The 25,042-nt window shown below is 42.8% G+C and overlaps 1 protein-coding gene across 1 annotated transcript; it reads left to right on the top strand.

Moving 5' to 3' along the window:
- The first annotated feature begins 9,023 nt into the window (after positions 1 to 9,023).
- DSCC1 (DNA replication and sister chromatid cohesion 1) lies at positions 9,024 to 24,786 on the top strand. Its single transcript, XM_028533887.2, has 9 exons — positions 9,024 to 9,336; positions 12,129 to 12,297; positions 14,623 to 14,757; positions 17,028 to 17,118; positions 18,102 to 18,240; positions 18,691 to 18,743; positions 18,995 to 19,149; positions 21,427 to 21,575; positions 24,432 to 24,786. Exons 1-9 carry the CDS (start codon positions 9,155 to 9,157, stop codon positions 24,538 to 24,540), a joined length of 1,182 nt encoding a protein of 393 aa, XP_028389688.1. The 5' UTR covers positions 9,024 to 9,154; the 3' UTR covers positions 24,541 to 24,786.
- Positions 24,787 to 25,042: the final 256 nt, after the last annotated feature.

The raw sequence follows: 25,042 nt of genomic DNA, 5'->3' as shown, positions 1-25,042 counted from the left end.
ACTCTTGCTTCCAGAGGTAGACTCTGTTCGACTCAAATAAATCTTTATAAAAATTCTCCGCTGGTTTGGGTGTTCTTAGGGTTCTTAGGTTGACAGTGGGTAGTGATCTCCTGTTGGCAGACCATGCTTTGAAGACTACTGGTTAATGGCCAATGGCTGTGTAAGACAGTGAGCCAAACATGCAGAAGAAGATTGTCAATGATGAAGCCTAATAACATGTTAACTATCATTGTTGATGCCTTTTAATGCACACTTGTATTATTTCTGCCTAATCTTAAAGATTAACTTAAATTCCACCTCTCTGTGATATTGTCTTGCATTCCCCAGGCAGTGTGTTGCTCTTTTCACTGAAATCTTATGTGGTATCAGGAGATTTAATTTTTAACCATTAATAAAAGTTTTGATTCTCCTGCTGCTACAATTTTTATTCTTCCTTTCTGCTTAGAAACAGATTGGTGGTTTAGCTATGTCCTGGTTAGATATTTCTGTTGATAGATTCTTAAAGGGAACTTGTCTTTAGAAAATAAATGTCAAGATAAAGAAAAATAAAATGTTCATGTATTTATCATTCACATTCATTTTTAATATCTCGGTTGTGTTTGAGTCACCTTTCTGTAGTGATAAAAATAAAACATTATAAATAAATGTGAGGTCCTTTTGTACTCCAGTCCCAGTCCTGCTGACTTCTAAGAAGTCTTGGTCTTAACCTTGGTTCTCTGCAGTCCTTGATGCTATTCACGAAAGGGCAGAACAAAAATGCATAATACTTTGGTGTATACTGCCACCTACTGACTTCTTCTGCAATGACACTAAATGATAGTGGGTCTCATAAGAAAAAGGCCACCCTTAAGAGCACCTTTTAGAAAATTTTGGGTGCAGGCTGTGGTTTGTCACATTATTGGGGATGCTACTGGCTTTTAGTGAGCAGGGACCAGGGATACTAAATGTTCCCGTTTGCTTGGGACATCACTTCACAAAGAAGAATCGAATTGTCCTAAATCTAGAATGTTTTTGTTATATCCTGTGGATATTCATGTGGATGAAAAGTCTACTTGCTGTTATCTGAGCCTATAACATAATTTGGATTTATGTGGAAACACAATGTACTTTATAAACAACTTTAATATAACCCTGAGTTGTCCAGGATGCAATTATTGTATACATCAAGAAAAGACTATATTTTGTTCACTTCTGAACTTTACCAAGAAAGGTTCATCATCACATAAAATTCTCTCATTTGTGCCCTGGCTGGTGTGGCTCAGTGGATTTGAGCTCCAGCCTGCAAACCAAAGGGTTGTTGGTTTGATTCACAGTCAGGCCACATGCCTGGGTTGTGGGCCAGGCCCCTGGCTGAGAGGCAACCAGTCAATGTGTCTGTCACACATCAGTGTTTCTCTCCCTCCCTTCCCATCTCTCTAAAAATAGATAAATAAAATCTTATAAAAAATAAAAGCAGATAAAATGAGAGTTAATGTTTGGTAAACAAAAGTTTGTTGGGGTCACCTGGAAACAAATGGGACATTTTGATGAAATGGGCTTTGCTAGGTTCCTCCCTGTCTATCACACACTAGATCAGATTAAACTATACTTATCTATGATGATACCCACCTTCCTGAAGGAGGTCCTCATTTGTTCTCTATCTAAATCCTTTTGGGGGGGTGGTAAGGCCAAAGATTCTCTCTGAGTCGTTTGTTTCTCAAAAATAGCTTAAAATAATCAGTGTCCTACAGAGGCATATTTTTGGGTGGCAAACTCTGTTGCCCTTCGAAAGCGATCTAGGAAGTCACAATTCACTCCTAAACAATTTGGCAGCAAAGAAATTGCAAACACGATAATGGGAGATCATGTTTCAAAATTTATGGGATACTGCCAAAAAGAGCTTAGAGAAAAATTCATATTTTAACTGTTTTTATTAGAAAAGAAAGAAGGCCTAAAATCAATGATAAAAGGCTAGGGGGAAAAAGTAAAGCAAATCCAAAATAAGTAGCAGTTTAATAAATACATAAATAAAGAAAAAAACTAAAATAAGTAGCAGTTCATATTTACCAAATATTCCCTTTAATTTTGTAATTTTGTCAGGGACATGAGATAACTGTGGGCACAACGAGTGTTGCTGGCGATGCTGGCTCTGTTTTGGAGTTGGGTAAAGAAAGAATTCAGAGCCCCAGACTCTGGCCCAAGGAGTGTATTCAGCAGGCAAAGGGAAGGTACACTCGAAGGGAAGGTTCCAGTGGGCCCTTTCAGAAGGGAAGTCACTGGGAAAGAAGCAAGTCAGCTGGGATGCAGGGGCCCAGGAAAGGGTCTCTAGAGTCAGGGTCAGAGGTTAGCCACGCCCCCCCCAAGTCTCCAGTTCCCCTCCTAGCTTAGGAGGAAGAAAGCAGACACACACCTGAAGGGAGAAGGGGGAGGGGAGGGGTGTGGATTCCTCTAGGGAGAGCAGGTGCTGGGTCCTTTTTTCTAAGGATTTTTATCTGTTTTCTGAAAGACAGGAATGTTAGGGAATGTCCCAAGGGAGGATCTCAATAAAATATTCATCAGTTTTCCAGGTGTGTCCTTTTGTGAGGGAATAGCAAGTGAGTTCCGGCTGCCTGCGCCACCTCTGGGCAAAATTCCAGAGGCCAAGGTTTGGTGATAAAGGGAAGGAGTCTTTATTCAAAAGCTACACAATTTGGGGATAATAGCTTTCCACCTGCATTAGTCACTTAAGCTTTACCAATTAAGGCTGAACTCTTAACTCTTTAGTACAGCTTTAATCATTTAAATCTATCCTTTAAGGCTAAACTCGTTAACACCTGAGTTTTATCTCCCCCTCCCCCATGAGTTTTTAATGATCTTTTTTCTATAAGGTGAGTTTACAAACTAAAACCATGTAAGATAGAAAAGCGACACAACTTTGGAAGAATGGCAGACTTCTGCCTCAGAGGTCGTCCTCTCTAGAACACCCAGAGAAGAATGACCTTGCCACCCTCTGCCAGGCTGGCCGGATCCTAGGCTGCACCCTGGAGTTCCTTCCCATCCAAACTACCGCCTGCAGGCAGCTGCAGAACTATCATCCAGGCATCCTTCAGGGAGAAGAGCCCGAGAGCCAGCCTCTGCCCTTTATTTTAAATCTTCCAGCAGCTCACAGTTCCTTGCACTCTGGAAGCAAGGCATTCAGCTTCTCAGCTCATCCTGTCCTAGGCTGTTCACCATCACCTGGGGCAGCCTCCTCCTTTGGCCTGTCTCTACTCTTCCCCAGTGTAGAGACAGATCAGATCTGTCTGTATCACTTTAATATGCTGTCTCATCAAAATAAGCATATAGGATCAGGAACTATAAGATTATAGTTTCTACTGGTGGGTTGGCGCTCGGGTAGGGGAGTCATTGGCCATTGCATCTGATCCTGATGCCAGCCACGGCATTGATTCATCTGGTTTTGATTCTTTTCTGGGCCTGGATCTGAAACACAACTGAGGACTAGATGCTGTCTCTAGTTTGGCCAAAACTCTTATCTCTGTGGTCAACAGCCTCGGGACTTTGTTCCTAAGATTATCTGATGCAGATCAGAAACTCATTGCCCTCAGGGCCTAATGAGAAAGGGAGTGGTGCCCGGAGGGAGAAGGAGGCAGGTGAGCCGGAGTGCTGGCTGTCTCAGTCTCCACATTCCACTCACCAAGGAATTTTCCTGCCTTTTTACCGTCTTGCCTCAATGAGAATGTTTTGCATTTGTCAAATCATTAAATGTACCCTTTAAATGGGTGCAGTGTATTTTACTTACTTTATACTTCAATCGGGTTGATTTAAAAACAAAGGAGCCTCAAGGCAGAGAAGTACCTCCTGTGAATTTAGAGAATGTGGGGGGAGGGGTTGTGATAGGAATTGTATAAGGTCTTAACCTTTTTACTCCAAAGATTGGAATCCATTGGGAGACTTTGAACCGATGATCTGCCATGATTTTATACTATTGCAGGGATTGCACGAGATAACATATACAGGGTAGTGAGCTCAGTAAATATATAATGGATTTTCCTTGCTTTTCCGGGCAGTGTTTCTGTGAAACATGAAACAATACCACCATCTAGTGGCCCAAATCCTGATTGTTTTATGAGCAAAACCTTAAAGTTTTATTTAATAAAAGGACATGGATTGGTGAAACACCAATCCAAAAGAACCTATGCACACCAATGTTCATAGCAGCACAATGTACAATAGCCAAGTGTTGGAAGCAACCTAGGTGCCCATCAGTAAATGAATCGATCAAAAAACTATGGTACATTTACACAATGGAATTCTTGCAGCAGAAAGAAAGAAGGAGCTCCTACCCTTTGTGACAGCATGGATGGAACCGGAGAGCATTATGCTAAGCGAAATAAGCCAGGTGGTGAAAGACAAATACCATATGATCTCACCTTTAACAGGAACCTAAACAACAAAACAAACAAGCAAGCAAAATACAATCAAAGACACTGAAATAGAGAACAGGCTGACAGGGAGAGGGGAGGGATTTCAGGGGAATTTCAGGGCAGAATGGGAAGGGTTTACAGGAACAAGCATAAAGGACACATGGACAAAAACTAGGGGGGTGGAAATGGGAGGGAGGTGGGGAGGACTGGGGCGATGTGCTGGAATGGGAATAAAAGACGGAAAACTGTACTTGAACAACAATTAAAATAAAAACCACAAAGATTTGGGGAAAAAAGATAAAAAAATAATGGAGTAATGGCTGGTTGGGTAGGAATAGCTAGTTGTTAACCCATAGTTTTAGTTGTTACAACTGAAAGCAAACTGTTTCAGGAATGGCAAGGATGTCAATATTGAAAAAAATCTCTCAATGTAATTCATTACGTTAATAAAATATAAGAAAAATAAATCTTATAGTTATCTCAAATTAAAAAAAAACAAAGGACATGAAGTTAAAAATTAAACTACTGCCCTGGCTGGTGTAGCTCAGTGGATTGAGCACGGGCTGCGAACCAAAGTGTCGCAGGTTCAATTCCCAGTCAGGGCACATGCCTGGGTTGCGGGCCACAGCCCCCAGCAACTGCACATTGATGTTTCTCTCTCTCTTTCTTCCCCCTTCCCTCTCTAAAAATAAATAAATAAAATCTTTTAAAAAATTACTGTGTTTCCAATAGGAGTAAATAAATCTCGTAAATCAGAACTTCTTGATCTGAAGTGACTTTAGGTAAACACAAGGTAACATAGTTTCCAAGACACTACTTTATTCTGTTTCTCCTCCCACCTCCAATATTGGAGAGCCTTTATTTTGAGCCTAGTGTTTAGTGGTAAGTCACCCTCTCCCTGGGTGATCTCATTCACAGGCATTCCTATAACTGCCACATACGTGCATTTAAAAGCTTTATCTTTTAGCTCCTGGCCAGACCTTTATTCAAATCCAATCTCTGAATAGAGTATTTGGCAGAAGAGCTGCAATGAATAAAAACTACAGAAACTGTCGAGGAGTAAGACCACTGACCATGCCCTTACCCATCCCTCCCCACGCCAGATTTATGCCTTAACACCGGCAGAGACCAGTTGGACCCAACATGGTGACTAATTTCATCTACTGGTAACCTCTAGCCTCACTACACACTCATTACACAATAATACATGTGTGATGTATTATTACAGTATGCTAAATGGCACACCACACACTGGCCATGACTGGAAATGAAAAGCCTATGTAAGGACACAAAATGGCCAGTAGAGCTCCTCTGGGAAATCTCCACCTCTTTCCCCGGAGGATTGTGTGTATTCCTCCCCCTTATTGAATCCCCTACCCGCTGATTAAATGAACCTCAATAAAGGAAGCAATTCCACTGCAGGGGGCTGCTCCGCCTGTGGAGTAGCCTATTTTCAGCCTCACTGCCTCACTAATGAACTCACTTTCATTTTAAACGGTGCTTGCTTGCGTTTGAATTCTTCCCGGTGTGAAGCCAAGAAGCCACAGTGGATCGTGGACCTGTGGGTCCTTAGGTCCCCCTGGAACACCTGCATCGTCTCTGGGTCAAAGTTCACAGCATGTGCTCACCTGTATTTTTCCATGGCCTCTCAATCTCCACACATCAAAATGGGAACTCATCCCATCTCCCCCCAAATCTGCTCCTATCCTTCCTGCAGCGTGCTGTAAATGACAGGCTGTGCTCGCGCGGGGGACCTAGAATTCCTTCTTGCCCCTTTCCCTCCCCTAGTCCCCGTGTCAAATCAAATAGCCACTGTTGTCCACTCCATCTCAAAAATTATTTCTCAAGCCCAGGTACCTTTATCACTCATTCAGGTCTTACTAGTGTCTTTTTACTTTTATCTCTCTTTAATCTGTGCCTCAGAATAGAATGAGCAACTCTTGCTTTCTCCCCTTTCCCTCCCTTCCTCTCTCTACTCTGTTCATGAATGATTTATCTATCACCTGTCCATTTGAAGTTATTTGTCTGTACATTGGATTTTATAATACTGAGGAAAATATTGGCAATGTATTTAATTACACACATTTAATGCATGAATATACTTTCACTGCTAAAATTCATACATTAAACACAAATTTAAAAAAATTTCTTTTGATGTCCTCTTCCACTCCCCTCCTTAGAAGTAAACATTATTACAATTCACTCATTTATTTATTCATTCAATTTTTCAGCACATTTTTATGAAGGTACATAATGTGCTGGGCACTCTGCTTAATGATTTCCTAGTGAACCTCATAGCTTTACCGTCTTAGAGATGACAAAATTCTTGAAGTAGTCACACAACTACGTGTAGAATTGCCTCAAGTCTGAGAGTGAGAGTATTAGCGAGGCTTGACTGACTGATGACAGTAAATGAGCGCCCACGCCAAGGCCGTGGTTCCCACAGTTGATGTTTTTGGGGTGCCTGAACGTCAGCCTGCCCTTCACTAAACTTGAAAGAAGACGAAGGAAGAGGGGAAATGAGAACAAAAAACATGCTCGTGTGTAGTTCTTACGTGAAGTGTGCTTTACTAACCAAAATTCCCCGGTAGGACTGTGGAGCACTGTATGTGAACACTACAACCAAGTACCTGACTTCAGTACAGTTGGCTAGCTCTTTTGAGGTTTTTCTGTGACTGTTAGTGTTCCTGTTAAACAAGTGTTCTCTTTTCCTGTCACCAGATGAATAATTGAGCAAGCCTCAAACATTTAAGAAAAATACATAGAAATGTTTTTATTAAAAAATATATTCATTAACATGCTTTTAAAAATGAATTAATACCCTGGCTGGCATAGCTCAGTGGATTGAGTGCGGGCTGGGAACCAAAGTGTCCCAGGTTCGATTCCCAGACAGGGTACATTCCTGGGTTGCAGGCCATAACCCCCAGCAACTGCACATTGATGTTTCTCTCTCTCTTCTCTCTCTCTCTCTCTCCCTCCCTCCCTTCCCTCTCTAAAAATAAATACATAAAATCTTTTAAAAAATGAATTAATAAAAGCGATCATTATTCTACTTGCAGAGAGGAGCCCAGGTCCAGCTCCCTGCCGTAACAGCAATCATCTGATGCCATGAATTAACTACTAATAAAATTATTTAATAAATGAGATTAATTAACAAATTCCAAAAAGCTGCCATTTATTAAACATCCTTTGTTTTTACATGCATTTTGGCATAGGCAGTATTTCTCCTTTTTACAGATAAGGAAGCTGGACTGAGAGAAGTTAAGCAAACTGCTCTAGGTCACAAAGCTAGTGGGACAGAGTCGGCCTGTCTGATGGAAACGCCAGCGTTTCCTTAGACTAAGCTGCTTCCAGTTGTACGGCATGTTCCCCATTTAAAAGAGCATCCACAGTGCTTGATTCCCTTCCTGATTGTAAGTTCTCATCAGGCAAAGTCCTTCATATTCAGCATTTTGCTCCACCATATTTTTTATGCATTCCACTGTAGTAAAATAGAAAGGCAGTGAAGTCAGTATAGAACCTTTCCACCACCAACTCAAGCACCACCCAGCCCCTGTGGATGCTGTACTTCGTGTTTGTATACAGTTTCACCCCGGAGTTCAGAGAAAATGCCTGCTCATTCCTTTGAATTCAACCCCTCAGTCACCCACCCACCTCATTTTCTTACTCCTACCAAAGCCTGATTTACACAGACTAGTGTGAGGCCACCGAGTTTTAAGTGGAATGTTCCTCTCAGCTTCCTTCAACTCTGAGGCAGCACGACTCCCAAACGGGCCTGCAAGCATCCCTGGGAGAGTTCATATTATGCTGTTACAAGTTATTTCTGTATGTGCATATATGATGAATTCTGCTCTTAAAACTTTGTCTTCAGCTCACCGTAAGATCTGGTCTAGAAGACGCCTTACAGAACGCACATTGGGCAGTTTACACGTCTTACAGTGGGGAGTTTGCCTGTCTCTTTCAGGGGACTGCAGGACCTTACCACCCTCAGAGAGGTTTTACTCCTCTTGACACCAGTCCCAGCTTGCTACAGGGCGGACCAGGTGCTCAACCGACAGATGGGCCTAGTCCAAGCCATTGTCTCCCAGATATGATGGTCCCCAGATCCCAAGAAGTGAGATGCCCCATCCAGTTCTACCAGGGCGTAGCTTCTGGTCCAAAGTGTGTGCACCAAACTCAGCAGGATGGATTTAGAGCCATAGCCTGGGGCGGAATCAGACATTGCCACCTCTTAGCTGAGCAACCACGGGCAAGGAGCTTGCTTCCTCGTTTGTAAAACGGGGTGACCAAGCGCTCACTTTACAGGATTGTGGTCAAGGGTCCATGAAGTTATGTGTGCAAAATGCTATCACAATGACAGCTACTGACAGAAGATGAAACTATTTTGCTGGCAAGGAAATAGGAGTATTGGCAGGCAACCAAGGGGACAGCGGGAGGGGTGAGCAAGGGTTCCGCGTGGAACTCCGCGGGATCGCAGCTCTATTTCCGAAGCTTCCACCAAGACGGCCCCGGGAGAGAAGGTATCTCTTTACCACAGCTTAGGCTCCCTCTGCGGAGACCTGACTGCTCTGAGATCACGCCGGAGACGCTTTTGGACTTTCCCGGGGACGCGTGCGCGACGCGCTCCGCCCCGGAAACACGCCCCTGCCGCCTTGGCGCGCTTTAGAAACCCGCTCCCGTTTCGTGTAAATTTCGGAGTCGCAGCATCTCCGGGGGCTTAGTCCTACCGCTCTAAATCTGCGGCTCCTCACCGCCCCCAAACGCGCGCAGCGATGAGGAGGACCCGCGAAGAGGTGGACGCGACGCTGCAGGTCGCCAAGCTGAACCCAGCGGAGTTGCTCCCGGCGGTGCACTGCCTCGGTTTCAGCCCGGAGGCCAGCCCGGCCGCGGCCGGCGACTTCTACTTGCTGGAGCTGGATCCCGCGCTGTGCCAGGAGTTGGAGGCAGGGCGCAGGTGAGCCGGGGCCCGCCGCGCCTCCAGCCTGGGGCCAGCCGCTTTATGATTTTCTTTGCAGGGAAACGCGGGATTGAGAACTGAGCGTGGGAGGTGCATAGTTGATTTGCTGGGCCGGCGGCAAGGCGAGGGGGGCGGGGGATGCCTCACAGCAGGCTGGTGGCCCATTCTGCAGCTCGCTGCCTTTTCGCTGGGATCCCATGCCACTGCCAGGCAGTCCAGACAGCTGGAATGGTGTCATCTATAGGACAGCTCCCGCTGATTTCGGAGGACTGTGTCAGCGGAAACGGCTCAGGAGACAGAACTTGAGTGAAGTTTTGCAAACCTTAACAGTGGTAGCAGGGACTATACAGAACCCTTGGCCAATTCTACTTTGAAATCTAATGATAATAGCTAATATTTATAGAGTTCTTCTTGCCTTCTACACTCAGACAATAGGTAGGACTGTAGGGAATACGTTTAAAGCCGTTTTACAGACTTGGTAATTGAAGAAGGCCCTCAAAAATACTGCCTTGCTTGGAATCACTCCGTGAGGATCTGAAGCTGTTTCTAAATCTAGGTCAGCAATCCATTTGCTGCAAGACCATAGGTTAACGAACAATCAAAGGAGAAGTCTAGGGAATTACTCCTTTTTATGTTTTTTTTTCTTTTTTTAGTTTAAAAAAAGTCCTCTTTATCTCTCAATATCATGCTGTCCCAACTCCTGGAAGTTAGGATTACAATTTATGGGTTGATTCTCTTCTGCATTGTAGGTTCCTCCAACACCTGCATTTTATTTTATGAAGTAGTTTCTTCTCTTATAGGTTCCTTTAAATTGAACCCTTTAGGCTGCTTTTCAATTTTAACGCTTCACCCATTAGACAGTACTATAGTTAACTGGCCAGTCTTCAGATGCTGGGCACTCAGTATCTTCAAGGGAACTGATGGAGAACTTCACTCATGGGTTTTCATCCCATCTAAGTTGGCAGGGATTTGAGAAAGGACTTAAGGTGTGAGGACCTCCTCTTTGCCCAGTTATCGTTACCCTAGTTGGCAAACCCCAGAAGGCCTGGCAATGTGGGTTTTAAAATTTGTGTATGCACATGCGTGGGGGTAGTTCTAAACAACATATTTTTTTTCTATTTTTAAAAATATTTCATTTATTTCTTTGTTTTTACAGAATGGGGAAGGGAAGGAGAAAGAGAGGGAAAGAAACACTGATCAGTTGCCTCTAGTATGCAACCAGGGACCAAACCCGCAACCCAAAATGTGCCCTGACCAAGAATCGAACTGACCACCTTTCACTTTGCAGGATGATGCCTAACCAACTGAGCCACACTGGTCGGGGCGCTAAACAATATTTCAAAGCAGGGATAGTGCAACGTAGAAATAAATGTTGAAGAATAGGTCCATGGGAGTATTAAACATGATTAGCACCAGGAGGCTAACAGAAACCTTTTATTCTTTTCACTTAAACAAAGGCTGAGTTTAAAAGAAGTGAATTGTGTACAGGAGGGTTAAGTGCTTTACAGACAAGGCAAACTGCTAGAACCAAACTCTGTTGTCATTTCTAGCATCTTTGTCTTAGTCTTTCTCTCTTTTAAAGATTTTATTTATTTTAAGAGAGAGGGGAAGAGAGGGAGAAAGAGAGGGGGAGAAACATCAGTGTGTGGTTGCCTCTCATGCATGCTCCCCGCCCCCCACCGACACCTGGCCCGCAACCCAGGCATGTGCCCTGACTGGGAATTGAACCAGTGACCCTTTGGTTCATAGGCTTGTTACTCAATCCACTGAGCCATAGCAGCCAGGGCTTAGTCTTTTTTTAGTCCTCCTCACTTTTATCCTTTTCCCTCTTGCTTCTTGCTTTTTTCCACCTGTGACCCTTTGCCAGAGATTTTATTTAGACCAGTTTGTAAATATACCTTTTTCATATATATATTTTAAACATTTTATTTATTTATTTTTAGAGAGGGAAGGGAGGGAGAAAGAGACAGAGAAACATCAATGTGTGGTTGCTGGGGGCCATGGCCTGCAACCCAGGCATGTGCCCTGACTGGGAATCGAACCTTTTTCATATTTTTAATTCAGCATTGCAGCCTTCTTTTCACAAGGTCCCCATTTCTTGGTGACATAGCTGATGGTCAGGACAGGATGCGCCCATCTGATTGTCAGGGGTTCTCAGAACAAAACAAGAAGGGCCACTCCCCCCAGGTGGGACCCAGGACCAGCAGCTCAGTGGTCAGCTGGGAGCTCATTAGAAATGCAGAATTCTCGGTCCCATCCCAGACCTACTGAATCCTCATTTGCATTTGCGTTTTTTACATTTTTATTTCTTTTATTGTATTTTTTCCATTACCATGTAGTTCCCTTTTACCCTGGCCCTCCTCCAGTTGCTTTTTAACAGGATTCCAAGGGATGCCCATGCATACGTTTGAGAAGTACTGCTTTAGCATGTTTTAGAAAATTGTGGCATCCCAACGAAAGATTCTGGATGCTTCAGGTCTTGAGCTCTTCCCAGCAGTTTGCACAATGATGCCATATGGCGACAGCTGGCCTCTGACTCTTTCTCGCCGTGCTGGGTTGTTTTTCCTTGGTGAGGCCACGGCTCTCAGTCGGCGCAGTTCTTGCTCTGCGGGGCCCATCCTGCCGTGAGGGTTGTGCGATCAGGGGCCAGACGGGGCCTCAAGGCTTCATTTTAACTCCTGTCAGCCTGGAGGACTTGGGGACGGTTGATAATGAAGACGTCCATAGGCTCCATAGGCGCGGCTCAGCGGTTCAGCGGGTCATGCGCTTTCTTTCCCGTTTTCCTGCAGCATGGTGATTCGCGGTGACAGAGATGAGCAGGCGGTGCTGTGCAGTAAGGACAAGACATACGACTTGAAGGTCGCAGGCACTTCCAATATGTTGCTTTTAATCCCTGAATGTAAAACTCCAGACCAGCTGAAGAAGGAAGAAACCCACTGTAACATTTTCCACTCTGAGGTGCTGTTCTCCGTCTCTTGATTTACATAAGTATAAGAATGACAACACGTATTCTCATCTTGCCTTTGATTAAAAACTTGAGGTATCCAGTATATAATCATAGGAAATCTGAAAAGTTCTCTGATGAAATTTGAAATTTCTCTGCATTATTTTTACTATTATTGTAATTATTATTACTATTATGTAGTCTGGTGAAGTTGTCTTTGTTTTCCTGATTTAATTTTTAAGTCCCAGACAAGTTGCCCATTTTCTGTAATGTAGAAAGTTTGCTCTTACATGATTCATGCTAAGAGGTTTACCTATTTTTGGTAAGTTTTGCTATGGATATATTTTGAAAGGAGACTCCCTCAAACCATAGCTAGTGCATTAGGTAATATTTCAATGGTAGAAAAATAAAGAAATTTGAATTTTAAAAACATTTTATTTACTTTTAGAGGGGAATGGAGGGAGAGAGAGAGAAATGTCAACATGTGAGAGAGACATTTTCATTGCCTCTTGCGCACCGCCAACCAGGCACCTGGCCTGCAACTCAGGCATGTGCCCTGACTGGGAATCAAACCCATGACCTTTTGGTTTGCAGGACAACACTCAACCAGCTGAGCCACACTAGTCTGGGCAGAAATTTGAATTCTGGAGGGAAGTGTGTTTCTCCCCTTTGAAGATGGATTAGCTCTTTACTATCCATAGCCATGTAAGACAACTGCTTAGTTATTTTGGAGACTATTCTGATGGCAGATACCAAACAGAAGTCCCCATCCTGGCTAGATTGTTACACATGTAACAATTAAAGTACAACCCTTAATTCTATCAGTACGACTTCAGGCCAACTACTTCCATAGCAACAGAATGGGACTAGAAATAAGTGAAAATACTGGGAAAGCTCAGTGATTCATATGCTATTGTTAGGACAGAAATACTTCCGAAGTATTGTATTTTGGTTTTTGTGGGGTTATGTCTTTCATTATGATTCATTAGAAATATTGCCAGTTTATCCTTTTGTAAAAGATGTTATTTTCCTTTTTTTTAAAGGTTTTATTTATTTTTAGAGAGAAGAGAAGGGGAGGAGAAAGAGAGGGAGAGAAATGTCAATGCGTGGTTGCCTCTCACATGCCCCATACTGGGGACCTGGCCGGCAACGCAGGCATGTACCCTGACTGAGAATCCAACTAGCAGCCCTTTGGTTTGCAGTCGGGCACTCAATCCACTGAGCCACACCAGCCAGGGCCATTAAGCTCCTCTTTTGAAGGTCTTAAATTCAGCAGCAAACCTCAGGCTATGGGCCTTGTCTTGTCAATCATGCTTTGTACTAGTTTGAGGGCAAAAGCACCCCTTGATTTTCCATTTTAGAATTGGAAGGCACCCAAGACAATCCACTTTCAGCATTTTCTCCTTTCATGTGAAACACTTATTGGGCACCTACTAAGTGCTAGACACTGGGAAAGTGCTGGAGATACAAAGAGGGGAAACAGATACCCTGGCTGCTGTGGCTCAGTGGATTGAGCACTGGCCTGGGAAGGGAAAAGTTGCTGGTTTGACTCCTGGTCAAGGCACATGCCTGGGTTGCAGGTCAGGTCCCCCACTGGGGGTGTGCAAGAGGCAGCCAATTCATGTTTCTCTTGCCCATGGATGTTTTTCTCCCTCTCTTTCTCTTCTCCTTCTCCTCTCTCTAAAAGTAAATAAATAAATAAAATCTTTTAAAAAACCCGTAGAATTAAAAAAAAGAAAGCAAAAGAAAGGGATAACAGATATTTATCCATCATTTGACCCCTATCAGCTGGTAGGACTCCCGCTGCTTTCACCAGTCCAGTAAGGAACTAGCTGCCATTCTAAATGACACAAAGTTCTTGCATTGAGTACAAGTCTCTCTTCCTTAACTTCCGTCTAACTTTGACATCATGAGTAACACAGAACAGGGGCTCCCCTGCTTCCCTTGAACATTCCTTTGTTACTTGAAGACCGTGGTAATGTCTCTTCTTTATTTTCCATGGTTCAGCCTAAAAATATTCATTTTCAGTTGTTTCTATCTGGTTTGTAAAATTGTCACCATTCTGGCCATACTCTAGTTTCCAAAGTACCCTTGAGATACAGAGCTGAGTAACTGGCTCTCACTATGTTGGCATTGCCCTCCTACCTGGGGTTCGGAAAGATTCCCGAAGATGCCCATCCGCCTGTGTGGCGGCTGGGTGGCTGCCTTCTGCACAGAAGGTGGGATGGCAGTGTCCCTTTGCTTGTCTCTTGTTGGGGGCAGCTGGGTGGGCGGGAATTTTGCCTGAGATTTTTCTTTTAGAGTGGCCTCTAAAAGGTTATACTCTTTCTACTTTCTAGATCTTTGGTTTTTCTAATAACTATTGGGAGCTCAGAAGATGTAGGCCTAGATTAAAGAAGCTGAAGAGACTCTTGATGGAAAACACGTATGAAGGACCTGACAGTCAAAAAGAAAAGGATTCCAGCTGCTCAAAAGTAAGACTGTTATTTTCATTGTTTTACTTGGTATTTAAAAATAGGAATGTAATTAGAGGCACTTACTGGTGACATTTTTGCTTTTTAAAGTGTGTTGTGTGAAAATTTCAGACATCCAAAAGCAGAGAGACTGCCATGTATTTATTACTTGGTGGGACATTTATCATTATTTTCTCAATCTTGTTTTCTTCTATCCCCTGCTTCTTCTACCTTGTTTTCCTTTTTTTTTTTTTGGTGTATTTTAAAGCAAATTCTGCAGTTTATGTAGCTGAAAGCTCATGTTCCTAACGATGCCAAAATGGTTTTCACAGGTTAAATTAATTTTTATTTAATTAAAAGTTACAATTAGGGGTTCTTTAAAAAAGATGTGATAGGTATTGGAATTTATGTAGTACATACATAAATTATGGAAAGTATTCTTATTCTAATGTCAGAATTGACTAATTCTTGGCAGTATGGTAAGATATAAACCAATTAAGAAGATTTTTTTAATGTTTCATGTAGTTCAAAATTACAGAACCGCACTGGTGTTCCGAGGACCGTATTTATATAAGAAGTTCTCTTTTCCTCCATTGACTGAGTGACTGACTTCTGGGGGGAGGATACAGCTTTATTAAAATATAATTTATATACCCAACAATTCACTCATTTTAAAGCGTAGATATGATTCAGTGGTTTTAGCACATTTGCAGTGGTGTGCGGTCAGCACCTGGGTGAAGTTCAGAACATGTTCATCACTCCCAAAAGAAACCCTGTACCCTTAGCTATTACCCTCCAATCCTTCTTTTCCCAGTTTCCCTCTTCCGCCTCAGCCCCAGGCAGCCACCAGCCTACTTTCTATCTTTGTTGATCTGCCTCTTCTGGACGTTTCATATAAATAGAATCACATCACATGTGGCCTTCTCCGACTTCCTTCTTCTTTGACTTAGCATGGTGTTTTCAGGTTTCATGCATGCTGTAGCATGTATTAGTAGTTTATTCCTTTTTATTGCTGAATATTACCCTGTTTTATGGATGTACCACATTTTATTCATCCATTCAGCAGTGGGTGGGCATTTGGGTAGTTTCTACTTTTTACTTGTTGTGAATAACACTGCTGTGAGCGTTCATGCACAAGTTTCTCTCTGTTGCACCTGTGTTGTCATTTCTCCTGGGTGTGCACCTGAGGGCGGGATGGATGGGTTGTGTGTTCATTCTGCATAGTCTCTCGAGGAGCTGCCAGACTGGTTTCCAAAGTGGCTGCACCGTGTGGCATTCCCATTGTGTGAGGGTTCCAGTTTCTCCATATCTGCGACAGCACTTGTATCTGCCGTTTTAATACCCACCCTGGTGGGGTGGAAGTGGTGTAACTGTGGTTTCAGGGTGCACTCCCCTAATGACTGATGATGTTGACCACTTTTTCATGTGCTTGTTGACTATGTATCTTTGGGGAATTTCTATTTAGGAACGCCTCTCTTGATTTTTTAAGAATTATAAGTGTACATGACATAACATTTACCATTTTAACCGTATGCGGATAGTTCTGTGGTGTTAAGGGCATCCACATTGGTCTGAAACCATCATCACCATCCGACTGCAGAAATCTTTATCTTCCGAGCTGAAACTCTCTGCCCGTTAAACGCTACACCCCCAGCCTCCCCTGCCGCTCAGCCTCTGGCACCCAGGGTTCTACCCTCTGTTTCTGCGAGTTAGGCTCCTCTGACCATCCGTGTGAGTGCAATCATGCAGTGTTCGTCCTTTCGTGTTGATGACGTTGTGAAGTTTTTCATTTTGCTGAAGTCCAATTTATCTGTTGTTTTTTTTTTTTGTTTGTTGCTTGTGTTTTGGTGTCATATCTAAGAAAACATCATAAATCCAACATCACTAAGACTAACCCCCTATGCTTTCTTCTAAGATACCAAAGATTTTGTTTAGTAATCATTACATGTTAACAAAAGCAACTGAGCTAGTGCATAAATATCACCTTAATCTAGTCTGTGTACTTGTTCTCCCAAATTCAGTAGTCTTAAAAGATATTGTTCAGCCCTGCCTGGCGTAGCTCAGTGGATTGAGCGCGGGCTGCAAACCAAAGCATCGCAGTTTCGATTCCTAGTCAGGGCACATGCCTGGGTTGCAGGCCATGACCCCCAGCAACCGCACATTGATGTTTCTTTTTCTCTCTCTTTCTCCCTCCCTTCCCTCTCTAAAAATAAATGAAAAAAAATCTTAAAAAAAACTGATAAAAAAGATATTGTTCAAAGGTTTTAAAATGTTTTTTTTTCTTGTTTCAGTATACAACTGAAGATTTGCTTGATCAAATTCAGGCAAGTGAGGAAGAAATAATGGCCCAATTACAAGTGCTAAATGCCTGTGAGATTGGAGGTAGCGTTACTTGCCATTGTTACTAATAATGACAGGATTGCGCATCATGTAAGGGAGAAAGAGACAAGCTTTTGGACATCTTTGCCCTATGGCATATTGTTTACTCCTTTGGGAGGGCACATAGATGAGAGTGATAACCATGGCAGTGCCCCACAGCGGACGTAACGGTGTGAGGTATTGAAGCCCATGACCTTGACTTCATTTGTATGACATTCTAATGAAATGACTGTGCCAGCTAGAAGTTTCCATTTAGAACAACAAGATTATTGTGAGATAATTGAGTATTAAAAGCACTTGAAAAAAATCAGTCTTAGTCATAGATAAAGTACTCATTAAACACTGGCCTGGCTACGGTAGCTCAGTGGATTGGGTGCTGGCCTGGGAACCAAGAGGTTCGATTCCTGGTCAGGGCACAAGCCTGGATTACGGGCCAGGTCCCCAGTTGGGGGCGTGCAAGAAGCAACGGGTTGATGTTTCTCTAGCACATTGATGTTTCTCTTCCTCTTTTTCTCCTTCCCTCCCTTCCCCTCTTTTTTTTTTTTTAGATTTTATTTATTTATTTTTAGAGAGGGAAGGGAGGGAGATAGAGAGAGAAACATCAATGTGCAGTTGCTGGGGGTCATGTCCTGCAACCCAGGCATGTGCCCTGGCTGGGAATCGAATCTGTGACACTTTGGTTCGCAGCCTGTGCTCAATCCACTGAGCTACGCCAGCCAGGGCTCTCCCTTCCCCTCTAAAAGTAAATAAATAAAACCTTAAAAAAAACACCAAAATATCTGCTCTCCTTTAAGACACAATGTGTTATGGCTGGGAGATAGCATTAAAAGACGCATTGTTTATTAAGAAAGTGAAGACTTCTTCGTTTTTGAAAGCAGAGCATCTCTTTGTGCAGGGGCCAAGAGCATGCTGCTGTTTTATCAGTTTATTAGCCAATTAATTTGCTTAATCTGTTCTTTGATAACTCTAACTTTTCCAATTTGTAGGTTACTGGAGGATTCTTGAATTCGATTATGAGATGAAACTTCTGAATCATATAACCCAGCTTGTGGATTCTGAATCTTGGTCTTTTACTAAAGTCCCTTTGAATGTGTGCCTTCAGGAACTTGGGCCGTTAGAGCCAGAGTACGTGTTTTAACCTCTGTCCCTACAACTTCCCGAAGGGGAAGAAAAGTATCTTCTAGGGTGAAACTAAACCAGGGCGTAGGCTACTTGTGTTTCGATATTTTACAGACAGTTAAAAAATATACAGCCAAGAAGGACTTGGGAATTTTCGTCACTGAGGTGAACAAATGTGCATTATGTTATTTTTGCATTGAAAATGTGAAGAGATAATTACGTTTAACCATTTTATGATAGATGTGTACTCACATGCCTCATGTAAAATTACTTAGCATGGGGTCTGGCACATAGCAGTTTCTCAGTATAAGTTCCTAATGTAAAGTTTTACTGGGCAACTAAAATCACTTACATTTATTTCAAATCACAAATTTATATCTTAGTTAGCAATGGTATTTCAAATATAATATATAAAAAATGTGATAATGTTTTAAATGAGTGCTTTACTTTTTTCAGAGACATGATTGAACACTGTCTTAACTGTTATGGAAGAAGATACACAGAGGAAGGTAAGATTTGGGAAGTACTTTAATGGGTATAAGCTATTATACGTTAAAATTGATGTGTCATTCTGAGGTGTGTTCCTGTTAATCACAAGGACACCGTGGGTGTGTGGGAGGTGAGTTGTGTATCGTTCCTTCCGTGAGTTTCACGGAGCACAGAGAGACATTAGGGGTATACTTAATTGTGAAGACAATCTGAAAGTACCTGTGCCTTTTCGTTGGATGAAGTTTATTATTTACTTACTTATTTTCCCAAGGTGAAATTTATTTCGAATTGAGCGCTGACAAAATCTGTAGAGCAACAGCACAAATGCTACTTCAGAATGCAGTGAAATTCAACCTCGCCGAGTTTCAAGAAGTGTGGCAGCAGAGTGTCCCTGAAGGAATGGTCGCGAGGCTGGACCAGCTGCAGGTGAGGGAGCTGCTACTGCGACTCGCCAGGTCAGCAGTAATTACGAGGTGAAACGAGACTTGCATTGGAACTGAACTTGGAGCCAATTTACTTTCTTTTTTTTTTTTAAGATTTTATTTATTTATTTTTAGAGAGGGAAGGGAAGGAGAAAGAGAGAGAGAGAGAGAAACATCAATGTGCAGTTGCTGGGGGCCGTGGCCTGCAACCCAGGAATGTGCCCTGACTGGGAATCGAACCTGCGATGCTTTGGTTTGCAGCCCGAGCTCAATCCACTGAGCTACGCCAGCCAGGGCCCAATTTACTTTCTTAGTCACCCATTAGAAGGGCACCATACACTCAATCCATCACAAAATCCCTGGGGGGAAAAAAAGCAAACCCAACACTTCATTGAAGTATAATTAACATATCACAAAACTTACCCTTTTTAAAGGGGTTTTTAGTAAATTTAGTGAGTTACACAGCTGTTACCACAATCTAGTTTTAGAACATTTTTTTCACCCCGATGAAATCCCTCAGGCCCATTTATAGTTAATCCTGATTTCCACTCCATCTGTTTTTCTCCGTTTCCACCAGCACCATCTCAGCTCAAACGACCGTGTTTGTCTGGCTATAAATAATAACAACATCCCCAAGCAGGCCTTCCACGCTTTCAGTTTTGCCTACTTCTGATCCCGTTCTCTGTGGCGCTACTAGAGCAACTTTTTAAAAATGCTAATCAGATTAGATGACTCTTACTTAAATCACTTTAATGGTTGCCCGTTGCATTTAAGATCTAAAATCCAGAATTCCTGTCTCGGCTCACAAGTCCCTTCATAATCTCCCCTGTACCTTCATCTCCTGCTACTTTCTCACCCACTTCCCGCACACCCAGCGTTCTTTCAGGTTTTCAAGATGATCAAGCTCTCTCCTATCTTAGGACCTTCTTCACCTGAGGCCTTTTGTTCCAGAATGATCTTCTCCCTAATTTCACCTGCCACCACCTACTCACCTTTGAGCGACTTCATCAAGGAGGCCTTTCTTCACTCTGAAAAAATGCCTCTGTCTTACTCTTCCATAGCACGCGGTACTTTTCCTTCATGGGACAGATCGCTTAGCTTTGGAAAAGTGTTTAATTACGTGGTTGCCCAACTCCACTTTGATAGGATTTTGTTCACTGTTGCTTGCAAATATATAGTATACTGCTTGGCATGTAGTGTGTGCTCAGTGAGACTTTGTTAAATAAGAGAAAGGACTTGCTCAGCATGTTCAGTGCCCCTTGTAAGTCTAGGCACCGTGCTGGATGTGGAGGGGAAAACATCACAGGAGGTGCCATCAAAGCCCTAAACCCTATTTGGAAAGCTCCCTGGGCCCACCCAGTGTGTGTGTTAGAAGAGCAGCCCAATGAGTTTTGCCTTTGGAAAGAACGCTGCGACAGTAATGAGGACGGCTGGGTGGGTGGGTGGACAGAAGGAAGGAAGTTTGGCTAGACGGTAAAAAGGAGAACTCCAGGCTCTCAACACTTAGTACACCTGAGACAGTAGTGGCCAAAGAAATAGGTGACAGAGAACGGACAGAGAAATGATGAGGCCTTAACACCTGTAGGATTTAATGACGACTTAGGTGTGGGGTTTGAATAATGGAATCTGTGATGATGCCTTTGGTTCCTGGCTTCCTGGGATAGTGAGAATAGAACAGCTTTAGGTGACAAATGCTATGAGTTCATATACTCATATGGATAGGTTTGGATATAGAGATCGGGTGCTCAGTGTAAGAGACATTTGAGTTGCGTGTGCTAATGTTTCAGCCATTGGCAAGTAAATGGTCACTGAACTCACAGGTTTAGTCGCGGTGACCCAGGACTGTGACAGCGAGGCAAGTAGAGGGGTTGGGATAGAGGCCCAGGGAACTGTGGCATCAAGTTGGGAGGCAAATAGTGAGATGGTGATGCCAGAGAGAGAGATTCAAAGAGGAAGGAGTAGTAAACATGAACAAAGAAAACAGTGCTACCTCGATGAATCTAAGAAAGAGCCCAGTAGAACTGGCAATGACAGGTCACTGGTGACCTTGAACTAGAGCTGTCTTCAGACAGTGTGTGGTAGAAGGCAGATTGCAGAGGAAAAAGGAGAAGCCAAGTTTAAAGAAGCTCTTTAGGAAGGTCTCCAGGTAGTCTGTGTATGTTTCATGCAGCTGACATCTTACATGCCTTGGGCTACGCTGCACCTAGAGGTAAAAGAACAAGTTGTATCTGAACACTAGACGATGACTTTCACTGCTCTTTTTCTTCCCGTTTCTTAATAGGGTTTGGCCTTGGTGGATAGGCAGTCAAGACCAGAAATCATATTTTTGCTAAAAGTAGACGATTTACCTGAAGATACGCAGGAACGTTTTAATAGTCTGTTCTCTCTACGGGAGAAGTGGACAGGAGAAGATATCGCTCCATATATTCAGTAAGTAATGTATTAAGTATGAATTTTGAGGGCTGTCCTTTTTATACAGAGTGGCAGAGGGTTGGGAGTTATTATCAGGACACAATTTTTTGAGTATTTCCCAAGGACACCGCTTCCTCTGAAACTTTCTCAAGCGGAGGCTGCCTTCTCTGTTATCCTCCACGAGCACTGGCCCTGAAGGCGGGGCATGTGTCCTCTTTCTTCCTTACTGCCGTATTTTGCCATGTATAATGCACACTTTTTTGCCCAAATTTTTGAGGGAGAAATGAGGATGCGCATTATACATGGGTATAATGATTACATACCATGTGTATAATAATGGGCATAATAATCTCGTGTATAATGTGTACAAAAATGTGAGCACACATTTTACATGGGATCGCATTATGCACGGCAAAATACGGTGCTTCTTCCGAAACCACTCCTGCCCTCCTCCCTGCAAAACTGCAGCTCTTAGAGGGACAGTCAGACTGTACACCCCAGCATGACTCTAAGGCAAGCACCACTTTCTGACGGCCACCTCTTACCTTGCCTGCTGCCTTGCTGTAACATCTTACAGAAGCCAGACTGCAGAAGAACAAGTCAGCCCAGAAGCCACTGCTTCCCGGACCTCAAGTCCACGAACCCTGCCGTCTCTTCGCTGTGTTTCTCCTCCCAGGTCCTCTCTCTTTCAACCCAGATCAGATTCCCTGGTTAATCTTTTCAGCTATTACTGTAGACGCCCTGCTCCTTTGGCGCCCTCTCTCTGTCTTCTCTTACCTCCCAGGCAAAAATCGACCACGATTAAACCCAGCTTTCTGCTTGCTCTGTGCCTACCCCTGGACAGCTAAAATTTCCTGGGAAAAAATACATGATGGGGCTCGCCAGGCTCTCTAGGCACTTTGCACGGCCCCTGCAAGGCGCTGTTTCTTCATGGAACTTCTCTGTCCTTGGAGCTCACTGAACATCTTTTCTCTTTTGTTATCATCAGTACCCTCTGTTTCCTCTTCACCCTCAGCTTGTGACCTTGCTTTCTGAGGAAATAGAAGCAGACAAGAGAGGACAAGAACTTTTCTTTCCCACTCCAAATCAGCTGGCCTACTCGCATCTGCAGCCACTTCCTTTGCAGTCCCTTATGTGTAATGCATGAACTGTCCCTAAGGTCAGCCCTCCTGCATTGGATCCTTCTGGGCTTGTAAAGGCTTAGAATCCTCTAGTCATTCCTTCCCCCTTTGTTATCAGTGTCTCCCTATCTACTAGATTATTCCCATCAACATGGGATATTCTGTAGATGTTTACTCAGCCTCAGCACTATTTGATACACTGGGCCACTTCCTTCTTGAAATATACCAGTTTTCTCCCTCGCCCCAAGGCAGCTACTACTTGTCTCTCTTTTGCTGACGTCTCCCTGCTCTTCTGAATCTTTAAATTACACAGTGCACTGGGACACTGCTCTTGGCCATCTTCTCTTCTGTTTAGATTTTACCCTTGATTCCCTTACAAGGCCTGGATTTACATTTAGTTTTTTTAAAAATATTTTTTTAAATTTATTTTTAGACAGAGTGGAAAGGGAAGACAGAGAGAGGGAGAAAAACATCAATATGAGAAATGTGAATCAGTTGCCTCTTGCACACCCCTAACTGGGGACCTGGCTCACATCTTAGGCATCTGCCTTGACTGGGAATTGAACTGGCAACCTTTCAGTCCGTGGGTCGGTGCTCAATCCACTGAGCCTCACCAGCCAGGGCTAGCATTGTCTTAATTTTATCTTCATATTTGACCTTTTCCTTGGGCTCCAGATTCTTATATCAAGCTGCCTAACTAACATTTCCACTTGAATATCTAATAGGAATTTCAGACCTGACATGCTCATAGCAGAACCGCTGATACTGCCTTGTCCAAAACCCATCTTCCCCATCTCAGTTAACGGCAGTACCGTTAATCCAGTTACTCGAGCAAAAAGGCTAGGACTCACCTTTGTGTTTTTCTTCTCTCACCCCTTGGTTTAAACTAGGAATGAATCTTGGTGGAACATCTTGTACCTGACTCTCAATTGGTGTCCCTACTTCTATTTTGCCCCCTTACCCTCTCCTTCTTTTAAAACTTTTTCTTTTGGAAAATTTTAAATACTCAGAAGTGACAATATGATATAATGAACCCTCATAAACTCACCACCTGGCTTCCATAATCATCACCACTTCCATTATTTAAAACTTAGATGGATGATGCTTTTCCATTAATTACAGATCTCCTAGTGGCTTCCCATTATGCCTAGAGTTAAACTGCAACTCCTTTCCATGTTCTTGGAGGCCCTGCATGATCTAACCCTGCTCTCCTCTCCTGTCCTCCCGTTCTTCCCTCACTGTGTCCCAGTCACAGTCGTCTCCCTTTGTGGGCACAGAAGAGGAAGCTAAAGTTCAAGGAGGGCAGGTAACCATGACCAGCACAAACGGGTAGCCTAGTACCCAGGTTCTCCAAGTGTAGGTCCTGCTGTATCACTTTGCATGTACTTCTGATTCGAATGTTGTGTGATAAAACGGAAGAAAACAAAGAAACAACGTGGACTTTGAAGTCATAGAACTGACTGCAAAATGTGGCTCTGTCCTTTACTACATGAGCCTGTTTCCTCACATCTAATATGGAGTAAAATATGTTACTCATACTTTTCTTGTGAAGTTTGAAGATAATGCATTTAATGTACCTAGTCAATTAAGGCTTAGTAACTGCTCCCTATGCTGTCTCTCCTACAAACACATACCCTTAGGCTTATTGGGAAGTTGAGATTTAGGGAACAGAGATATAAACAAATAGTACTGTGAATATTATGGTCCCTAAAATATTCATGCTATTCATTTATTTTTTTTCTTGTTCCCACAGAGATTTATGTGGAGAGAAGCAAACCATAGGTGCATTACTCACTAAATATTCTAGATCTTCGATGCAAAATGGTGTTAAAGTTTATAACTCAAGAAGACCCATTTCTTAAAAGAATGACAATCTTTTCTTTGGGACTAAAGTTGCTAGTTTAAAAAAAAAGATTCTTTTATACATTTGTATTCCAGACATTTAAAAACCTCATGCTTTGAGCCATTTTTCTGTTCATCTTAAGCATTTTGAAACTACTGCTGTTCTTTTTCCTTAAATGTAATTAGGATATTTCTGTCTTTCAAGTTATGTTTTATTAGGTATACAATGTAAACAAGGATAAAAACAAAGGTATTTCTCATGTTTAGTGTATCTCTATTTGCTTTTATTTATTGAAAATTTTTGCTTTTTAAATATTTAACATTGCATTTTAATTAGGACTTGACATTCTGATCATTAATAAATTTAAGTTTTCAGAGAACTAAACAGCCAAGATGATTGTTTATGTACTTAACTGCCATTTCTCAAGCAAGTGGGTTCTCCTCCATTTTCATCCTTCCACCAAAACAAGAAGTCACTACGTGCTATCAGTTATCTGCAGTGGTCATTTTCATTGATGAAAT

This window comes from Phyllostomus discolor, chromosome 7 (assembly GCF_004126475.2).
Source record: "Phyllostomus discolor isolate MPI-MPIP mPhyDis1 chromosome 7, mPhyDis1.pri.v3, whole genome shotgun sequence".
Lineage (NCBI taxonomy): Eukaryota > Metazoa > Chordata > Mammalia > Chiroptera > Phyllostomidae > Phyllostomus > Phyllostomus discolor.
Note: the sequence above shows the minus strand (reverse complement) of the source record. Positions and strands in the feature narration are given on the sequence as shown.

Bases quoted from the DNA above. Each gene is read 5' to 3' on its own strand.
- DSCC1 (XM_028533887.2), top strand. From the start codon at position 9,155: ATGAGGAGGACCCGCGAAGAGGTGGACGCGACGCTGCAGGTCGCCAAG. The intron at 12,298-14,622 runs GTGCTGTTCTCC...TCTACTTTCTAG, and splicing joins GTAACATTTTCCACTCTGAG to ATCTTTGGTTTTTCTAATAA. The intron at 19,150-21,426 runs GTGAGGGAGCTG...GTTTCTTAATAG, and splicing joins CGAGGCTGGACCAGCTGCAG to GGTTTGGCCTTGGTGGATAG.